The sequence below is a fragment of the Nelumbo nucifera genome, chromosome 2 (assembly GCF_055504915.1).
Source record: "Nelumbo nucifera cultivar China Antique chromosome 2, China Antique-T2T, whole genome shotgun sequence".
Taxonomy (NCBI): domain Eukaryota; kingdom Viridiplantae; phylum Streptophyta; class Magnoliopsida; order Proteales; family Nelumbonaceae; genus Nelumbo; species Nelumbo nucifera.
The window spans coordinates 57,402,348-57,417,199 of NC_142650.1; the positions used below are offsets into that span (position 1 = coordinate 57,402,348).

The following is a 14,852-nucleotide window of genomic DNA, read 5'->3' on the forward strand; positions in this document are numbered from 1 at the left end:
GACTATCTGGGTCAACGACGGTTCAAAAACATTAATTTGAATTGAATTCGATTATAATCGGATATTAAATAGTATAAATAAATTAAATTAAAAATGATCAAAATAGTATTCATTATTAACAAAATGAATCCAAAATGACTTTAATATTATATTTTATGAACAAATTGAATTGAAAATTACTTATATGACACTTAAACCTATGACAATTTATTGAAAATAGAATTTTAATCTCAAAAAAAGTATACAAATAAAATATTAATAATAGAATTTTAATAACTGAAATTTGTAAATTTACACATGATATGTATCTTAGAAATTTTAATAAATTTAAATATTTTAAGTTAAGATTAAATATTTTTTATAAATTATTAATTGATGTTTTAATTTACATTTGAGAATTTAACTATTTAGTTTACTTTTTTTGTTATGTTAAAAAAATAAAAATAGTAAAATAAAAAAATTGACATAATAATTAAAATATAATGGATGTGTATATTTTGTGTCTTGTATTCTTAATTGATACATTATAAATAAAGTTGTATAATATATATGCATCCTTTTATATTAGTTGTAATATAGTTTTTCATGTATACCATTAAAATATACATTTCTTATATATTAATACATCATTTATGACTATTTGAAATTAAATTTAGGGTTATTAATATGTTTATAGAATTTGTATATATTTCTTCCCTAGTGTATCAAAGTGTTTTTATGTTTTTCATTCATATGCATGCGTCTCCACAACATATCCATATACTTGTATCCAAGTTTTGAAAAAGAATTAATTGAGCTTGAAGCTATGTTTCAAAGTGGCAATAAATGGAAATTAAGTAGTAAAAGGTTGTGTTTCGTTGCAATGCAAATAAATTTGCACTGATGCAAAATCATGGCATTGCAAATTATTTGAGTGTAAATTATAACCTATTTTTGATCAAAATTTTAACTAATTTTGTTTGATTACAATACAAATGAATTAAATTAAGACATGAAGCATAATAGAGTAAAAACCCCAAATAATTTTGCATTTTTTAGGGAAAATTCTTTATTAGTACCATATACTTTGGGCCTAGTGCCACTTTGTTCCCTAAACTTTTAATTGCGACAATTCAATACCCGGACTTTCAAAATGTGTTAATCCAGTACTTGTTGTTAACCAGCCGTTAAGTGACATTTGAAAAGACACAAATGCCCTTTGAGTGTCATCTAATTTTCTTTATCAACCATCCATATGTTGATAAAAATGAATAGTCTCAAATCCTTGCTTGTTCTATTCAAATCCTTGACCCCAACTTTCTTGAACAGAAGAGGCAAGGATTTGGAACTGTTCAATTTTTGTTAACGTTTGGATGGTTGATAAAGAGAATTAGATGGCACTTGAAGGGTATTTGTGCCTTTTCAAATGGCACTTAATTGCTGGTTAATGGGCTGGTTGATTGGAAGATACAAGATTGGCACATTTTGAAAATTCGGGTACTAAATGGTCATGTTTTAAAGTTCAGGGACCAAAGTGATACTAGACCTAGAGTACAGAGTACTAATATGAAAATTTCCCTTTTTTTTATTTGCATTCCCATGAATTTGTACTAGTGCAAATAAAATTGCATTGCAACCAAACACAGCCAAAGAGGAAAAGGAAAAGACAAATTTGAAGAAGTGCTTGGTTGTTGTCCAAATTTGATAAAGTGATCTACTATTTGGATTGCCAAAGTTCAGAATCATGGGACAGACTTGTCAAGCTGCAAGGCCAAATGGTAGAGATTAACAAGAATCTGCAAGTGGAGATGGTTTCAGATTTGGCTCTTTCAATGAAAAAGAATGAGAAAGATGGTAGTCGGATCATCAGCACGATCGTTGTCGTTGGCATATCTCTTTGGGGATGTAGTGCACGGGAAAGGTTCGAGGATGGAAATGAGAAATTCAGATATGCTCCTCAGGGAGCATGCCTCACATCACATTGTAGCCGTGTATTAGGCTGTGTTTGGTTGCAGGGCAAATTTATTTGTATTAGTATAAAAGCATGGGAGTGCAAATGTAAAAAATATAAATTCTTATTTAATTTTATTTTGGATTTTACTTTATTCTGTTTCATGTCTTAGTTTACTTCATTTGTACTGCAATCAAACAAAATAAACTAAAATTTGAACCAAAAATTATGAGAAGTTATATTCAAATAGTTGCACTGTCATGGTTTTGCATCAGTGCAAATTTATTTGCATTGCAATTAAAATTAAACACATTCTTAGTAACATCTCCTCATGAATAATAACTTATAAGTATGAAGATGTTCCAGATGTGTGACTCCAAGTTTTATGAGGTTGGTCTGAGAAATACTTTGTGAGAAGCAAATCTAGGGCTGTCAATGGATCGGGTCCAACCCGATGGACCCGAACCGATTGGGAAGGTTCTGGTTCCAGGAACTGGAACCAATGAATCGATTCTAGGTCCTTATATAGGGTCCCAATTACTATCGGGCCGGTTCCACCTAGTCCTGAATCAATTCAAGTCCGACCTGATATATATCTATATATATATATATTAAATAAATTATATATACATATATTATGCATATAATATATAATATATACAATGTTATATTATATTAAATATAAATATTTATTTTTTATTTATTATAATCGGATCTATTAGATCAGACCCTATTGTCTTGGGAACAAGTCGGTTCAGTTCCAAATCCAAAAATTACAAACCCTGTCGAGTCCGGGTCCAGGTCCTCAACATTTCATGTTGAGTCGGTTCCCATTGCTGAATCAGACCCGTTGAGAACCCTACGCAAATCCGAGCTTAGAAACGAGATCAGAATCACGGAATGTGGTCAAAAGTCACTACTGGCCGACTGCCAATGGCTTGGGTCACGTAAGCATTATTGCCCTGTTTATTGTCGAATTGAATTTGCTTCAGCACCCAACAATGTAACTAAAATTTCTTCCTCCTTTTTAAGAGCTCTTTCATGGCTTCAAGAAGGCAAAAGAAGAAGTGTATCAAATACGAGCAACAAAGAAAATACAATCCTCTTCCAATACACATAACAGAATAAAACATACATCCCATTCACTTATTTTGTGGAACACCTCCTTAAATTAGATTTAGATTGTAATGAAATGCAACTTATTTTTAATTTAAATAATAAAAATTAAAATGTATTTAGATTTACATGAGATCCATATTATTTAATTCCTTTTTTTCAGGAGGAAGGAAAAGCTCTTCTCTACCTACCTATCTAATTATCTATCCATCTATCTTATCAGTAGATTTCCCATTTTATGGTGAAAGGCTAAAAGGGTTAGAGTTCTGCAACCTCTTTCAAGATCAGTCGATATCAAGCGTGTTGGCTCCATTTATATATAGCCACACGGTTTTAAGTTGACATGGAGTTGGTAACGTTGGTGGAGGAGCTACCTCCTTCAATGACTATGGACGTGTCGATTTTGGAGTACAATGGAGCAATTCAGAATATGAAAATAAAAAAAAAAAATTAGTGGGTAAGTGGATGATTGGTCGGCCTCTTCCATCTTGAATTATTGTACATTATTCAAGATAGAGAAGAAAGGAAAGAATAATGCATGGTTTTCATGCACCCCAAATTCTTCCATTCTGTACTCGCAAAGTCTAGCCCCTACCCTCTTTCCCTCAATTTCATTTGATGCAAAACTAACTATACCTTACTTTCTTGCCAGGTGGCAAGCCCAGTTTGCAAAAGCCGCAGAAGGCCTCAACAGGATATATCATATATATGGAAAGAGCACCTTATGTCGAGCTGTGCATGTTCTTATTTGTAGCTGGGAATTAATGTATTGCATGGAGATCGACTTCTGCCGGTGGGTATCTGCTCCTACCCACTCCAATGGGTGAGTTTTTTAATGAAGTCGGGTTTTGAGATTTTACAACTTGGGCCTTTCTATCTTGCATATTATTAGAAATCATATAAATTTTATATATTAAATGTTGAATTTAATAATATTTTGAATTTTAAATAAAGGATAATGAGTTTTTAGTTGATAAAGGCAACTTTTGCCTTGAATATAAAAAAAAATAATAATATTTTTATAAAATAATCAAAATAAGACAGCTTTTTCGGAAAAATAAAAACTGATAAGGGCAAAATAATACTGTTACTCGTCTTCTTCCTTGCCCTCTGTATCCCCTCAATCAGCATGAATTTACAGCAAACCATGAGGATGACGGAGCCTCCACTGATATGGGTGAATCCATTGTTCCTTTCAATTCCTCTTTTTTTTCTTATCCGCCCATGTCAGTTCATAAAATGGAGGAAGACGATCGTCTTATATGCCCATGTAGGTGCATAAAATTCTCCTCTTCCTCTTCCTTCTCTTATCCGCCTTCGTCTTCCTCAAAGTTTTGCCATTGTCTTCAAATCTACAGAGGCAAGGAAGAAGACGAGGAACAGTGTCATTTTGCCCTTTCTTGATTTTTTTCGAAAAAGCTATCTTATCTTAGTTATCTTATAAAAATATTATTCTTTTCTGATATTCAAGGCAAAAAGTTGCCTTTATCAGCTAGAAACACAAGGATAATTGATACATCATACGTTTTTTATATGTTTTAATCAAATAATTGGAAATTTTGTTGTTTGTTTGTATTATTTTATTTACTTAATTATATATATAATAAAAAATTAGATGTGGGTAAGAATCCAACCTAACCTACCCTTGAATGCAAAGAAGATAAGGTTGGGGAGGGTTTTGCATTTTCATATGCAGGCAGGGTTTGGATCTCAAAATCCAACCTGCTACAGGTTTTAGGGTGGGTATGGATTATGAGGTTTAGGGAGGTAGGGAGGTGTTAAGATCTAAAACTTACAAAGCCCTCACTGAATCAGCTCCATTGCCATCCCTATATACATTGTTTTTTAAATGCACCTAAATAGTGATCTGAACCCAACAATCATTTCCACTTCTGCATTTGAATTCCATCAGCCAAATACAAGCTTACGAATTGAAGTGTGCATGCAGTAGCATGGTTTTTAAAAACGAACCAGTCAGGGGTCCAGTTACCAGTTCGAACGGTCTGACTATTTGATCCAAACGGCCAGCCCGTTCTAACAAAAAAATAAAAAAAAAAATTAAAAATTGGAAAATGATCAAAACCATTCGAACGGTTAATCAGCCGGTTCAGCGGTTTACTGACCAAAATCAACGATTTTAGGGAAAAAACTGTTTTGGAGGAAAACGGACCAATTCCCAATTTTTCCGATCCAACCATCCGATCCAGTCCGGTTTTGAAAACAATGTGCATTAGTGATTTTAACTTGGGTAGGCCAGCTTAAGGTCTTCTTGGCAAAAGTAAGGTTCAAATTTTTTATATAATACGTCCCTTATCAAGTGAATCATATTATGTATGTTTTGGACTGATTGAAATCCATTTTTTAAGGCTTTTCAAGAATTTATGTTTTTAAACATTAATTAAATACCATTAAAACTGAAAATCCTCATGAAAATCTCAACGTGAAAATATAACAAAAACACTATATATATATATATATATAGCTCAGTTTGCGATGCAAATTTCATTTACACGGGGACTGTAAATAGGTTGGGTGCAGAAATCCACTAGATTCAGATTTGGTTCTTTTGTTTGTCTGTGAGAAATAAAATATCAAACTCTTCCCAAAAGAACAGATCACAAATTCCAGATAAACAACTCAATGTCCACTAGGCTTTTTATGTACTATAACTTTATCCTGAGACCTGAGTACATATAATGTACAGGAAGAACCGAAGGCAGTACCTTCATCAAAAGTCAAACTTTTTTCTAATATATGTCGTATTTGAGGAATTGTGGGTTACGTTTCCAGTGATAACATTAGCGAATGAGAAAAAAAAAAAAAAGTTCGAAAATCCAAAGGAAAGTGCTTTTTGTTGGGTAAACGCCAACTCACTTTCTATGGAATTAATCCATTAATATCGTCTTCGGCATCATGATCACCATCCACGAAAATATGCATCAAAATCTATAATTATGATAGTTTGACAAAAGTTTTAACACCAGCTCAAAATCTAATACAACCTTCCTTTATCCAGGCTTGACAGGCGATGTAAAACAAGCTCTGAAGCTCACACACACTCCCCGGATTTTTATATGAAATTAACTAATTAATTCAAGGTTTTAAAAACTGGATTGAAACTATTTTGGCCATCAGTTCCTATGTTAAACGGTTTGACCATCCATTTGAACAGATAGTTCATTCTGATTTAAAAAATAATTAAAATAAAAAATTGGTCAATGGATCGATAGTTTGACTGCCTAAATCAGCGGGTTGTTGATTAATTCAATAATTTTTTACTCAGGAACGGTTTTAGGTGAAACAGAACTGGTTTGTCTAACCGGTTCCTATGTCAACCAATCCGACCACCCGGTTTTGTCCGGTTTTCAAAACCATGATTAATTAGGACAATGGAATAATTAATTGAAACAGCATTTGTGATAATTAAAAGCATCGTAAACTAACTATTTTTTGTTTTCTGTGTTCAATTGATTGATTAGTTCTGATCAGTCTTGATGAGTGGTAATTTTGTCCAATCTATCAACACCTAGACACGTGGAAATGATTTCTTGACTGGATGACAATTCAGTGTATTTTGTCATCTCAACAAGTCAAGTCAGTTCGGATATTTCAGGCACCTCGACCAAGACCGAGGTCTGAGAAGCTTGTAATCGCCCGACCTACCGAGGTGATACGTAGTCAATTTCTAGAAGCTAACCAACTGTCTCCAACCTCTTTGGGATTACACCACACATCCGCAAACCTTATCCTTATCCTACCTGAATAGGATGGACTTGATAAGCCTTATCAGCTCACACGAAATCCACCTCGAGTGTGGAACGAATTCCTAATAACATGGGCTGGGGATCTCGAAAGTGTTTCGTAAGACTTACAACAACTCACCCATATAAGGGTACTAACCCCAACATTACAAGGTACGTACGATCATTTGCTCACTAGCCTTCTAGCTTACAAGCTTTCAGCTTGCATATAGCTACTAACTTAAGCAACGGAACACCCACATTGGACAAGCCACCCCAGGTCCTCTGAGCATTCTTTTCTTATAGTTTGACCGGCCAACTAAGCGGACCAACGTCTGAGCCTCCTCCAGTTAGGAGCATTCAAATCATGCACCACCAAGTCTCATGCAGGTAAATTGGTGAATTATTAAGCTATTCTTTCATACTGACTTGAATAAGGGACTATTTGGCAAGTCTTTTCAGATAAATCTTTCAACAGCTAGTCTAGTAGACAAGAAAATGCATTGAGCTTTTACGGTTTTGTCTTTAAGGGCCAAAACTGTTTGATTCATGTGGTATACCGGGCTATTGAAAACAAATGGAAAGGCTACTTCATCCGAAACTTCCCGATGTTTGACTTTTTCGGTCTTTCTGCACGTTCATCTTTAAATCTTTCGATCTGCACAATACCAAACAGAAAAAAAAAAAATGAAAAAAAAAACTTTTTTCCATCTTTCGAGCTTTTTACAAATCGAAAGACACACCGAACATACAACATAAAACACCACCTTAATAAACTTGTAAAACTTTATAGTGAGCCTTGAATTCAATCCACATACAGCTGCCAACATTTGAACTATTTCAATTCAAGCGAACGAGTGATCAACATGTTAAGGCTCAGCAGAAGTTCTCAGCGCCTGAACATTCTCACTGCCCCACATGATCGTCAGTACTGAATCAATGTCAAGCGTGTTGCCACCACTCACATATATAAATATGCGGTGGAACCTCCATCTGTCAATTTATCTAATTAACGGAAGTGGTTTCACCTCCATTTCCATCAATTTTGCAAAGAATTTTGGGTAAAACGTTGCATGCTTTCATGCAATCACCAGTACTAAATCATGCATCCCACACTCCCACTTAACCAGCAAATCACCATCTTCAGCCCTGCCAGACAGGACCAAAGGCTACCGCACTAAGCTTCAGACTTTTCTTTTTCAGGAACGAAGATGGGATCCAGTCCATCGTGATTTCCAACCTAAAAGCTTCATCAGTACGCACTACACCTTTAAAAATTTAAGGAAAACAATTCTACTTTCCAAGTTCTAAAAGTACTAACAAAGGAGGACTACTTCGTCTGGACCCCAATTAGGGCTCCAAGGACGACCACTCTGCTTTAACTTCATGGCCTCAGGCCTCTTGGACTTGAGAGTTTCTCAGGGCTAGGCAGAGAGGAAGCCAATTCCTGGCCGACCTGGTACTAAAACTGAGAGTCTGAGGCCCATTACATAAATCATAAATGGTCCGTAGGCATGGCAGTTTTTCTATCCTCATCCGTATCCAGTTTTCCAACTCAATGGGATCGGGATGGAAATTGCCTTGACAGAGATAGGGTGAAGACGGGGATTAATAGTGATACCTGATCGAAGATGGTAAATGAAATTTTCGTCCCACCCCAACTTCGATTATATATATTAAATATTATAATATATTTAAAATATTTTGTATTTAAAAAATCTTATTTTAAGTAAATCTATTTTATAAAAATAATTTTAATTTAAAATTTTTGCAGACTCAGGTCCTCAATGACGAACCCACCCCATTGGGGATCAAGAATAGAAGGTTATTTTTATCCCCGATGAAATTTATTTCAAAATTAGGATCCCCCCCCCACCACCCCAAATTGCTTACTCTCAATCTTATACATTAATTATAATATTATATTCATATATATGCAAGAGTTGTTGGGTCGGATCTTAACTGGGTCAAATGGAGCAAATCCAGATTCCAAGAATCCATATATCTGATTACTGCTTAATTAAATATTCATATCCAGGTTGAATCCAAAGTGAAGATCCAATAAAATGACAGCATTAAGAATGGTGTCATGCGATAACAAGTCTTACCATGTCTATCAATCAGCTCAAATATAAACAACAAGTTTGTTGTTTCGACCATAGAAATTATAAATACAGTACTATAGAGTTTTTACTTTGTTTACTCAATAATGAAGTCTTTCCATCAAATCACTGCTTCTCCTCTCCAGGATGAGAAAGTATCTAACAAACTTATTGATCCGATCCACTAGTGTAAAAATATCTAATAAAAGCATTGAAAACACTAATGTTTTCATTAAATTATCACTTCTTCTTAGGTGATTTGAATCCACTAGTTAGCACTAGGACATTCTAGAATGACATTCTATCTATCTAGACAAGCTATATCATATATGGTTCATAGGTTGTTTAGAATCCGTTTACTTTACAATTGGAATTGGAATTGAAATTGAAATTAAAATGGTCTATTCTCATAATATGTTTGGTTCAAACAAGAATCAAAATAGAAATTAAAATCAGATATAATAGAGTCTCATTCCTAAAGGAGAAGGGAATAGCCATTCCTTTATGTCGGGAAATGTCATTCCATCAGAAATAGGAATGAGATTTCAATTCCGCCTGGCCAAATAATTAAAATTGGAATGAACCATTCTGATTCCGATTTCCATTCGGCACCCCTTATTCCCGCGAACTTAATGTCCTTAATTACTACAGTCAAAATGGTAATGGTCATGGGTTAGTTAAGAAACCATATTATCTCACATGAATATGTGTATATAGTTATTGGAAGCTTAGGAAGAGAGTGCACCATAGTGCAGAAGAGTTCACACTTCATTTGGAACCCAAATAAACCATTACTCCAATGCTCATTATCAATCTAGCTAGAGTTCAAAAAACCATTCATTGGAGAGAGAGCAATCCATAATTATGTCATTCTAGCTAGGTATCAAGCTTTAAAGAAGCACCACTCACGCTCTTACATTTTGACAGGGAGATAGATATGTGTGGCCGTAGAAACAAAGTATTTTCTTTATATTTTATATATATATATATATATATATATATATATATATATATATATATATATATATATATATATATAAGTTGCTCCAAAAGAGTATGATATGCCCCCAAGGACGAAGGCTTTTCAGTCTTCAATTTTAGACCGAAATGTGAATGAGTGAGTGGACCAATTGGAATGGGAATTAGACAAGTGAAAAGTGGGGGACTCCTTGTTTTTTAATCTTTTTAAAATGTATGGAGAGGGTCTCCACTACCACCAACTACAGGCCACTCCACTATCCCCCCACACACACACAGAGAGCTAGGAGAAGAAGCTACTAGAACTAGATGGTGCACAAGGTGCCTATAAATAGAGAACCAGTCTTAATGCTCCCTCGTTGTAGTTTCTGCATCAAGATACAACGGATATCCTTGGTAATTAAGCCATTATTGTATTTTGAGATGGCAAGCTCAAGAGTGATAAGTTTTGCATTCTTGGTTTTGCTTCTTGTGGAGCTTTCCTCTGCTGCAAGACTTTTCTACGGCAGAGGAGGTAGGGGTGGGGGTGGGGGTGGGGGTGGGGGTGGAGGAGGAGGTGGAGGTGGTGGAGGTGGTGGAGGAAGTGGTTTTGGCAACTTTGGAATTGGCTCTGGTTATGGCTCTGGATATGGGTCTGGATATGGTTCAGGGTATGGTGCAGAAGGAGGAGGATATGGTAGTGGAGGGGGTGGTGGAGGTGGAGGTGGAGGCGGAGGTGGCTCTGGTTATGGATCTGGATCTGGTAATGGCTGGGGATATGGGTCTGGAAGCGGTTCAGGGTACGGATCTGGTGGAGGCTATGGTAAGGGAGGTGGTGGTGGAGGAGGAGGCGGTAGAGGAGGCGGAGGAGGTGGTGGCTCTGGATATGGGTCAGGTAGCGGCAGTGGTTCAGGTTATGGCTATGGTTCTGGAAGTGGCAGTGGTGAAGGAGGTGGAGGTGGAGGTGGAGGTGGCGGTGGCGGTGGCGGTGGAGGAGGTGGTGGTGGCGGCGGTGGTGATAATGGCATTGGTTCAGGTTATGGTAGTGGATCTGGATATGGTTCAGGGTATGGATCGGGATATGGCGGTGGTGGCTGGAACTACCCTTGGCCTTGAACACGGCCTCCCTGAATTCCTTATTCCAGCTTCTTTAGTGTATATGTTAGCACTCTCTCTCTCTCTCTCTCATGTTGCTTGTAGGGGTGAAACGTTGTGCATGTGTTTACGTGTCCAAAGACCAAAGTGTGAGGAGTCTCGGGAAGCAATATGATATTATATATGAATGAATAGAAATCAAATGTGTTTGCTCTCTTTATTTATTTATAATCTTTGCTGTTACAACTTACAACAATGCATGGGATGATGGATTGATGGGATGATGTTGTTGGGCCTGACTTGGCATGTGGCCCCTAGCCCATAGGCCTGTTTGTAGAGATTCTTCTATAGAGCAACATAGTTGGAGGCCCAAATGGCCCAAAAGTCAAAACATTTTATATATCTTAGCATAATGGACCCAAGTCCAACACGGGGATTCATACCATGTCTGTTTCTGTATCATGTGCAACTAGACCTGTTCAAGGACCGGGTGGCCCGGACGGGCTTGAACAGGTATATGGGCTTGCGGGCTTAACCTCGGGCCAAAAAGCCTAATCCGCAATAAATTCAAGTCAGGTTCGGGATCTGTTAAAATAGCCCGACTCGGCCCAAGTTGTAGACCCGTTGATCGGGCTGGTGTCGGGCTCGGGCCTAACATATTTCCATTAATGAAGAGTAAAAGCCCGGCCCATGAATAGGTCTATGTGCAACATGTATGGCAATTAAAAATGAGTATGTGTATATTATGGTGGTGCTTGGTAAGCTTTTCTAAGTCTAAGAATTAAAATTTGGTATTTTCCATTTAACAATGAAAAAGGAAAATCACAGAAATTTGATCGTTAGACAAGACCCAAAACCTTAGTACCCCTACTGGCCCAATTCATTTGCACATTTGGACCACATCTTGGATGGGGTTGGATCCACCATGCCCAATTCATTTACACATTCAGATCCTTAGGTTGTGATTGAAATTGAAACTCCTTAAGCTTATTTCTTGTCAAACCAAACATGTCCTTGGTAAAAGTGCACATTTGGTGCAAATGGCCTAGGTCGGGCTTTTGCTCTTCATTAACATAAATTTTTTAAGCCCAAGCCCGAGCCTAGCTTGACCAATGGGCCTAAAACTTGGGCCCGAGCCCAGCCCTCATAAAAGCCCAAAGCCCGACATGGGAGTCTGAGCACCGATGCCCTCTAAGATTGAGAGAATGGTGCCTACTGAGTTCGTCGATTCTTGGGAGTCTGAGAGTGAATAGAAACCGAGAAAGTGAGAAGATAGAAGATGACAACAGTGCAGGCCAAAGAGAGAGAGAGAGAAAGAGAGCTCACCGCTGGAGAGAGAGATGATCTAGATCTGGTGGCGCCAGCCACCGGTACCTGAGTTCGCATAATGAAACAGTGTGCCTGGGTTCTGGTGGCACCGACTGGAGAGAGAACTGAGAAGATAGAAGACCTAGTTCTAAGAAGAGAGAGAACTGAGAATGAGAAGAAAGAAGATGAAAACGGTGCCGACTGGAGAGAGAGAGAGAGAGATCACCGCCGAAGAGAGAGATGATAAGTTCTTGTGGTGTCGGCCGCTGGTGCCTGAGTTCGTAGGTGCAGTTGGGTTCGCCGGTTATGAGAATTGAGAGGGGGAAATGAAAGTCTCTTCTGAGAGTGAGAGTGAGAAAGGAGAATGAAAAGAAAAGTTTTAAGAATTTAGGGTTAAGGTTAGGCAATTTAGGAATTTAGGGTTCAACTTATATAAAAGTCGGGCCAGGTCAGGCTTAGGTCAAGCTTTTTTAACAAATCTGGAGTCCGGCTCGTAAAATAATTGGGCTTGGGCTTTTAGGCCCGAGGTCAAGCCCACGGGCTAAAATGCATGCTCAAGCCCGTCTAGGGGCCGGGCCGGCTCGTCGGGCTACCCAGCCCATGAACAGGTCTAGGTGCAACCCATTTCGTTCTACATTTATCATATACAAGCCAGATAGGTCTAGAGCAGGATGGTCTCTTATCTCATTTGAACCTATTCACTTTCGATGATCTAATGAGAGGCCACAGTGACTGATAGAGGAGTAATATTTTATCATATATCTTGTGTGTATGTAATATTTTATAAATAAATAATATAGGCCAAGCCTAGGCTATAATCCTTATCACAGGTACTAAGCCTAACCCATAATCATCTCTAGTAGAAAATGAAGAAAACAAAATCCGACACCTTTAATATGGATGCAATTCCGAGTTTGATTCTGCCCATCCAAAATGTAGGCCATAGAATTTCATCAAAATTAAATTATTCACTAGATCAAGTCTAAATAAAGGATGTGACTATGATATGGCAAAAATATGAAATCTGAAAAACAATTAATCCATAAAATGAAATCATAAACGTGGTACTAAATAAAGTGTTATTTATCAAAATTTATGGGTAGGTTTTGATTGGTTAAAACTCTTTCCATATATATTTCTCGCATTATAGATTTTGCCCCTAAATAAAATAACAAAAACAAATTCATAGGTGGGCCTAATTTGATGCCCATAATTTATCTTATGTTAAGGCCAGACTTCAAAATTCAGACTTGGGTGAGAATGGATTTGTTCTAACCGAAACAGATTGGACTGACATAGAACCGATTCCAATCAATTCTCTAAGTTGGTTTCAGTTCTAAATTCTTGAAACCAACCCCTAACCAAGGCCAATACCAACCTGTAAAACTGGCCTTGATTAGCTTTAATGGAATGTGTATTGTTTTGGTTGATCGTGGATAGTATCCTATTTTGCATTGAAAATGCATTTAACTAAATCGTGGAACACGTATGAAGTTGGATTATGGAAAAGTAATGGTTATGTGATATTATTTAGGCTGTTTACGGCTTTTGTTTTATTTTCTTTGAGATTGAATGACTATATGAATTTAAAATATGGAATGTTTATGATAGGTTGTTATCATGGTCAAAGCTTTGGAATGCGACAAAATAGAGAAAAAAAAACAGCATAGTATTATTATTGTTGTTTTAAAATATTGGTTTCATGGGGCCGACCTTGAAACCACCAAGGCTAGAACTGTTCTTAACAAATTAGACTCTAATTCCAAAAACGTAGAGTAGGTTCTAAATTCTGCCTTGGAATCTTACCAAACCAATCCATGCTCTCCCTTAACTCAAACCACTCATCAACTCACCCTTAACTCAAACCACTCATCGACAATTCGAATGCCAAATCTTATCAGAATCCATTAAAAAAAGGCTAAATTATAGGCTACCACCCTGTGATGACACTTTGCCCCTCAAACTTTTGCTTTGCAGCAATGACCCCTTGAATTTCTCAATATAAGTACTTCGCCCCTGTTCTAATGGGTTGATGGTGAGCATAAAATTATTTAATTGCAATAATGTTCTGGTTCATTCTAGCATATTCCCACAAATACTACTTTGGGGTGGGGTGGGGTATTAGTGTGGTGCGTATCTCCAAATATCAAAAAATTCAACTCAGTTTTCTACCCACATGACATCACATCCACACAGGGAATATCTTCTATGCTTGTATGTTATTATACATGGGAGATGTTCCTGATACATGTTTGTAGTGTTTAATTCTTGTGGGTAGGGATAGCAATTTTCCCCATTTCTCTGATTCTTACGAGGATCCATCCTGAATGGGGCAAGGATGGTGATGATTTTCCCCCCATGGGGACAGGGATGGGGAAATTTTCATCCCCGTTAGCGGGAACGGGGAGAGCATTCCCCGCCCCACGGGGACCTCGATTCTCGCTTCATGGGATCCCCACTAATATATATGTATTCATATGTTATATATGTAAATATGTAAACATACATGTATGTGTTAATATTTTTAAAAATATGTTTTAATATTTTTTAATATTATTATAAATGTTAATTATTTTTTAAATAAAATTAAAACAAAAACAAAAT

The 14,852-nt window shown here is 36.8% G+C and overlaps 1 protein-coding gene across 1 annotated transcript; it reads left to right on the plus strand.

The window, feature by feature from the left end:
- Positions 1-10,097: 10,097 nt before the first annotated feature.
- Positions 10,098-11,164, plus strand: LOC104587372 (uncharacterized). The gene has a single exon (XM_088898999.1). The coding sequence runs from the start codon at positions 10,176-10,178 to the stop codon at positions 10,959-10,961; it is 786 nt and encodes a 261-aa protein (XP_088755125.1). The 5' UTR covers positions 10,098-10,175; the 3' UTR covers positions 10,962-11,164.
- The last annotated feature ends 3,688 nt before the right edge of the window (positions 11,165-14,852 follow it).